Source organism: Sinocyclocheilus grahami, unplaced genomic scaffold (genome assembly GCF_001515645.1).
Source record: "Sinocyclocheilus grahami isolate Dianchi unplaced genomic scaffold, SAMN03320097.WGS_v1.1 scaffold1258.1, whole genome shotgun sequence".
NCBI classification, from domain to species: Eukaryota; Metazoa; Chordata; class Actinopteri; order Cypriniformes; family Cyprinidae; genus Sinocyclocheilus; species Sinocyclocheilus grahami.
In genome coordinates, this window is record NW_015506437.1 from 223851 (window position 1) to 229541 (window position 5691).

Here is a 5691-nt window from a genome sequence, read left to right on the forward strand (position 1 = left end):
TGTGTGTGAGTGTGTGTGTGTGTGTGTGTGTGTGTGTGTGTGAGAGTGTGTGTGTGTGTGTGTGTGTGTGTGTACGATTGCTCTCAGATTAAAACTTGAGTTTTGTCTCTAATGAGCTTACAGCAAATGCTCACTGTCTTTCTGGAGATATTTTGTGTCTCTGGTGTGTGTGATTTTTATTGCGTTTGTTTGGACGGGACTCTGTTGCATCAGACGCACACTTCACACTCGTGAGTGACAGACAACCTGCATTTGTTACCTTAAGGAGATATTTCCACCAGATTTAACCTGTACAAATGATCTTTGCTGGTATAAAGTCATTTAGGTTGATCTGGTGATGTTAAATAATATTTTTGACTTCAATAAAACTAGCTAATTTCATTGTTGCCATTTTTAGGATACAGTTTTTCACAGTGTACATGCAGATGACTCACTGCGTGTGTGTGTGTGTTTCTTGCTGGAGTGGCAAAGGAAATTCCTCCTCTTGCTCGTCTATGTGTAACACAGATAAAGCTCTTCCTGTACAGTACAAATCCTGTTTCCCCCGCGGCCCGATCGGACCCTGAGAAACCTCAGGAAGGGTGAGGAGGAGATACCCTCTTACACATGAAACCGTCCCTCACGGACTGGCCCACCGCTGTGTGTGTGTCAGATTAGATACTGTTTGTTGTTTGTGACAGTGGAAATTATGAATTGCTGCTCAAAACACAGACGTTTAGGAATTGAGTTTTAGAATTCAGCCAAGTTTGTGTCATTCCAAAGTTGTGTGCCTTTGTTTTTTCGGAGGAACACTACAGAACATGTTTTGCAGAATGTCCAAGTTGCTCTTTTCCATATAATGAAAGTCATTGAGGGAGGATGCTGTTGAGCTCTAAAAATTACAAAAGTTTCATAACAGTCATCTATATGACTTATGAACTGTATTTAAAATATTCTAAATCATGTTCTGCTTTGTATGAGGAGCAGACAAACACCATTCCCTGACAATCTTTCTTGATGGCTTTTCATTGAGGCATTCTGCTAAACACCTGCTTGTGTTTTAGAGAAGAAAGTTATGGCAATTTAAAACAACACGAAGGTGAATAAATGATAGAAAGTGTTAAAGGCAATATTTTTGTTGAATTAAAAATGCTGAGATTGTTATGACACTGTTGGACGGCTTGTGTTGTGTTGTTTATATCACTGCAAAATTTGCACTATATTATCACACAGCTCTATACATAAATACGTTCAATTTGATCTGCATACATACAGTATGCTCACATAAAGCAATATATACAGTATAACAACAAATCTCAAAAACATGATTGTTTATACTGTTGCAAAATTTAACTGTATTGTCTTCTAAATGTGACAAAGGCATGAAGATATTAAGACATTATAAACTGATGTTCTTTGAAATAACGAGTATCATGAAATGCGCTTTACAGATAGCATTTACTTGGTGTTTAGACGTGCATCTAAATGGTGAAGGGTTTGTCGGTCTGTGTACTGCACATTCTGCTCATTCATGAGTCCTCTCTTTCTCTTTGTGCTGTGGATGGGGAAAACGGACGGATGGTTCCGCACTGGCCGTCTCCAGAACCCAGCGTCCTGGAGAGATCACGATGATGCCACGTCCACACACTCGGCCGGCACGCCGGGACCCTCCAGCGGAGGACACGCGTCACAGAGCGGAGACAACAGCAGCGAACAAGGTGAGTCCTGTGATGTACCTGTGCTCTTATCATGTTACTGAACCATATCAGACATGACATAAAGCACATGCAGTCCCGACAGTGTGAACATGCATGTGTGTGTCTGACCTCCATTAGGATAGTAAATACCATCCAACAGTCCATGAGGAAAACAGATTAATTAAGTGTTATTTAAAATGTACAACTGCAAAATATTTTCTGTGAGGGGCAGAGTTGAGGCCCGTTCATGCCAAGATCAATTACTATAATGATAACTTTATTTGCATCCACACCAGTACAATACCGTTCTGTTTATTCTATTCTTTCTGTAGCTTTAAATCCTGTCAATGTTTTTATCATTCATTAACTGGAAAAAAAAACAGTTTTAAAAGTGATTCCAATTACATCATTTTCGTTATAGTCGTGGTGTGGACTCACTATTCTCTTTGAGTTAGAGTGATTATTAAAACTTCATATTTATCATTGTAGCTATCATTCTTGGTGGGAACAGGGCTTATAGGGTTAGGGGATAAAAATATAATTAGCTCACTATAACAATTGTATACTCTACTAATGATAATATATAATAGAAATATAATATAGCGTATGATCCATTGTGCATCTGTGTGTGATGAAGCAGAGGAGAGTGTTATTGATCAAGCTGAAGTCATAAGTACCAGTGAGCTGTTCTCCTCGCTGCAGTTATCGACTCTCTCACACTGGATCCAGTAACGGCTGGTCGATATGGGCTAACACACTTACGGTATGGCACGCAGAACTGCCTCGAAGCGATCCGGTCAAGCCCCGGCCCAAACTAAGCCAAACAGACAGTGAGACCGGATACAGAGAGAGAGACGAGAGACAGAGAAAGACAGAACAGAGAGAGAACGGACACAGAGAGAGACATGACAAACAGAGAGACAGAGAGAAAGACTTGACAGAGAGAGAGACAAAACAGAGACAAGGACAGAGAGTGAGACAGGACACACAAAGTGAGCAGAGAGAGACATGACAGGATGAGAGAGAGGACAGACAAAGACAGGACAGAGAGGGAGACAGGACACACAAACTGGACAGAGAGAGACATGACAGGATGAGAGAGAGGACAGACAAAGACAGGACAGAGAGGGAGACAGGACACACAAACTGGACAGAGAGAGACATGACAGGATGAGAGAGAGGACAGACAAAGACAGGACAGAGAGGGAGACAGGACACACAAACTGGACAGAGAGAGACATGACAGGATGAGAGAGAGGACAGACAAAGACAGGACAGAGAGGGAGACAGGACACACAAACTGGACAGAGAGAGACATGACAGGATGAGAGAGAGGACAGACAAAGACAGGACAGAGAGGGAGACAGGACACACAAACTGGACAGAGAGAGACATGACAGGATGAGAGAGAGGACAGACAAAGACAGGACAGAGAGGGAGACAGGACACACAAACTGGACAGAGAGAGACATGACAGGATGAGAGAGAGGACAGACAAAGACAGGACAGAGAGGGAGACAGGACACACAAACTGGACAGAGAGAGACATGACAGGATGAGAGAGAGGACAGACAAAGACAGGACAGAGAGGGAGACAGGACACACAAACTGGACAGAGAGAGACATGACAGGATGAGAGAGAGGACAGACAAAGACAGGACAGAGAGGGAGACAGGACACACAAACTGGACAGAGAGAGACATGACAGGATGAGAGAGAGGACAGACAAAGACAGGACAGAGAGGGAGACAGGACACACAAACTGGACAGAGAGAGACATGACAGGATGAGAGAGAGGACAGACAAAGACAGGACAGAGAGGGAGACAGGACACACAAACTGGACAGAGAGAGACATGACAGGATGAGAGAGAGGACAGACAAAGACAGGACAGAGAGGGAGACAGGACACACAAACTGGACAGAGAGAGACATGACAGGATGAGAGAGAGGACAGACAAAGACAGGACAGAGAGGGAGACAGGACACACAAACTGGACAGAGAGAGACATGACAGGATGAGAGAGAGGACAGACAAAGACAGGACAGAGAGGGAGACAGGACACACAAACTGGACAGAGAGAGACATGACAGGATGAGAGAGAGGACAGACAAAGACAGGACAGAGAGGGAGACAGGACACACAAACTGGACAGAGAGAGACATGACAGGATGAGAGAGAGGACAGACAAAGACAGGACAGAGAGGGAGACAGGACACACAAACTGGACAGAGAGAGACATGACAGGATGAGAGAGAGGACAGACAAAGACAGGACAGAGAGGGAGACAGGACACACAAACTGGACAGAGAGAGACATGACAGGATGAGAGAGAGGACAGACAAAGACAGGACAGAGAGGGAGACAGGACACACAAACTGGACAGAGAGAGACATGACAGGATGAGAGAGAGGACAGACAAAGACAGGACAGAGAGGGAGACAGGACACACAAACTGGACAGAGAGAGACATGACAGGATGAGAGAGAGGACAGACAAAGACAGGACAGAGAGGGAGACAGGACACACAAACTGGACAGAGAGAGACATGACAGGATGAGAGAGAGGACAGACAAAGACAGGACAGAGAGGGAGACAGGACACACAAACTGGACAGAGAGAGACATGACAGGATGAGAGAGAGGACAGACAAAGACAGGACAGAGAGGGAGACAGGACACACAAACTGGACAGAGAGAGACATGACAGGATGAGAGAGAGGACAGACAAAGACAGGACAGAGAGGGAGACAGGACACACAAACTGGACAGAGAGAGACATGACAGGATGAGAGAGAGGACAGACAAAGACAGGACAGAGAGGGAGACAGGACACACAAACTGGACAGAGAGAGACATGACAGGATGAGAGAGAGGACAGACAAAGACAGGACAGAGAGGGAGACAGGACACACAAACTGGACAGAGAGAGACATGACAGGATGAGAGAGAGGACAGACAAAGACAGGACAGAGAGGGAGACAGGACACACAAACTGGACAGAGAGAGACATGACAGGATGAGAGAGAGGACAGACAAAGACAGGACAGAGAGGGAGACAGGACACACAAACTGGACAGAGAGAGACATGACAGGATGAGAGAGAGGACAGACAAAGACAGGACAGAGAGGGAGACAGGACACACAAACTGGACAGAGAGAGACATGACAGGATGAGAGAGAGGACAGACAAAGACAGGACAGAGAGGGAGACAGGACACACAAACTGGACAGAGAGAGACATGACAGGATGAGAGAGAGGACAGACAAAGACAGGACAGAGAGGGAGACAGGACACACAAACTGGACAGAGAGAGACATGACAGGATGAGAGAGAGGACAGACAAAGACAGGACAGAGAGGGAGACAGGACACACAAACTGGACAGAGAGAGACATGACAGGATGAGAGAGAGGACAGACAAAGACAGGACAGAGAGGGAGACAGGACACACAAACTGGACAGAGAGAGACATGACAGGATGAGAGAGAGGACAGACAAAGACAGGACAGAGAGTGAGACAGGACACACAAAGTGAACAGAGAGAGACATGAAAGAATGAGAGAGAGGACAGACAGAGAAAAGGACAGAGAGTGAGACAGGACACACAAAGTGAACAGAGAGAGACATGACAGATTGAGAGAGAGGACAGACAGAGACAAGGACAGAGAGTGAGACAGGACACACAAAGTGGACAGAGAGAGACATGACAGAATGAGAGAGAGGACAGACAGAGAGGGAGACAGGACACAAAGGCAAAGTGGACAGAGCGAGACATGACAGAATGAGAGAGAGGACAGACAGAGACAGGACAGAGAGTGAGACAGGACACACAAAGTGGACAGAGAGAGACATGACAGAATGAGAGAGAGGACAGACAGAGACAAGGACAGAGAGTGAGACAGGACACACAAAGTAGGCAGACAGAGACCGGACAGAGAGTGAGACAGGACACACAAAGTGGACAGAGCGAGACATGACAGAATGAGAGAGAGGACAGACAGACAAGAACAGAG

The 5691-nt window shown here is 45.7% G+C and overlaps 1 protein-coding gene across 3 annotated transcripts in view; it reads left to right on the top strand.

Moving 5' to 3' along the window:
* Positions 1-5691, top strand: part of LOC107568574 (homeobox protein Meis2-like) — a 63086-nt gene that overhangs the window by 8122 nt on the left and 49273 nt on the right. For all 3 annotated transcript variants that reach the window (XM_016254539.1, XM_016254538.1, XM_016254540.1), the window contains exon 7: positions 1583-1697. In XM_016254539.1, the coding sequence (XP_016110025.1) occupies positions 1583-1697 (115 nt within the window). The remainder of the gene's footprint in view (positions 1-1582; positions 1698-5691) is intronic.